The 822-nt window shown below is 44.8% G+C and overlaps 1 protein-coding gene across 1 annotated transcript; it reads left to right on the top strand.

Moving 5' to 3' along the window:
- Nucleotides 1-356: 356 nt before the first annotated feature.
- On the top strand, nucleotides 357-816 carry LOC107735504 (obscurin-like; the record flags this gene model as incomplete). Its single annotated transcript, XM_016547162.1, has 2 exons — nucleotides 357-626; nucleotides 725-816. Coding segments are annotated over 2 exons (362 nt in total), but the record flags the coding sequence as incomplete, so codon positions are not given.
- Between the last annotated feature and the right edge of the window lie 6 nt (nucleotides 817-822).

The following is an 822-nucleotide window of genomic DNA, read 5'->3' on the forward strand; positions in this document are numbered from 1 at the left end:
CTTTTTTCTTGCCTTATATGCTGTTATTTTTTTTAAGGGCGTTTCCCCCCTAAATGGACCCAATATACCACAAACAGGCAGGTCCTTTTGTGGTACACGTTTAAGGCCACTTATATTGTGAACACCACAAAGGTCACTTGCAGCTGGTTTCCCTTCTGGTTCACTTTAACTGAACTGGCTAAGGTTTATCTGAGGTATACTATATGTGAAACCATCCTATTTATTTATCATTTATCATTTGCCGCCTTGAAGACCAAATCAATATGAAACCAAATTGTAGGGCACTGCCAGATCATGACTGCCAGCCAAAAAGAAATTGTCTTCTGTATGCTCACACTAACATGTATCTTTGCCAGAGCCAAAGATTCCGTTCAAAAAGAAGCTGCAGGATGTCGAGGTGAAGGAAAAGGAAACAGCAACTCTGCAGTGTGAGGTGCCAGTGCCGAACACAAAGGCCAGCTGGTTTATGGAGGAGACCCGTCTGGAGGAAAATGTCAAGTACCGCATGGATGTGGAAGGGACCCTGCGCCGCCTCACTATTCACAATGTCACCACCAATGATGATGCCGTGTACATCTGTGAGATGAAGGAAGGCAGCCGCACTGTGGCCGAACTTACAGTGCTGGGTATAAGCTCTATTCCAATATGGGTGGCCAGAATGATGATGAATAAACTGGTGCAACACAAAAGATATTGTTCATGTGGTTTTTCTCTGCACTTTCAGGCAACATCACTAAAAAGCTGCCGAGGAGGACAGTGGTGCCTGTTAGCGATACCGTGATCTTCTGTGTGGAACTGGAGAAACCAGTAGATGATGCATAC

The sequence above is a fragment of the Sinocyclocheilus rhinocerous genome, unplaced genomic scaffold (assembly GCF_001515625.1).
Source record: "Sinocyclocheilus rhinocerous isolate Xijiao unplaced genomic scaffold, SAMN03320098_v1.1 C36100956, whole genome shotgun sequence".
Taxonomy (NCBI): Eukaryota; Metazoa; Chordata; class Actinopteri; order Cypriniformes; family Cyprinidae; genus Sinocyclocheilus; species Sinocyclocheilus rhinocerous.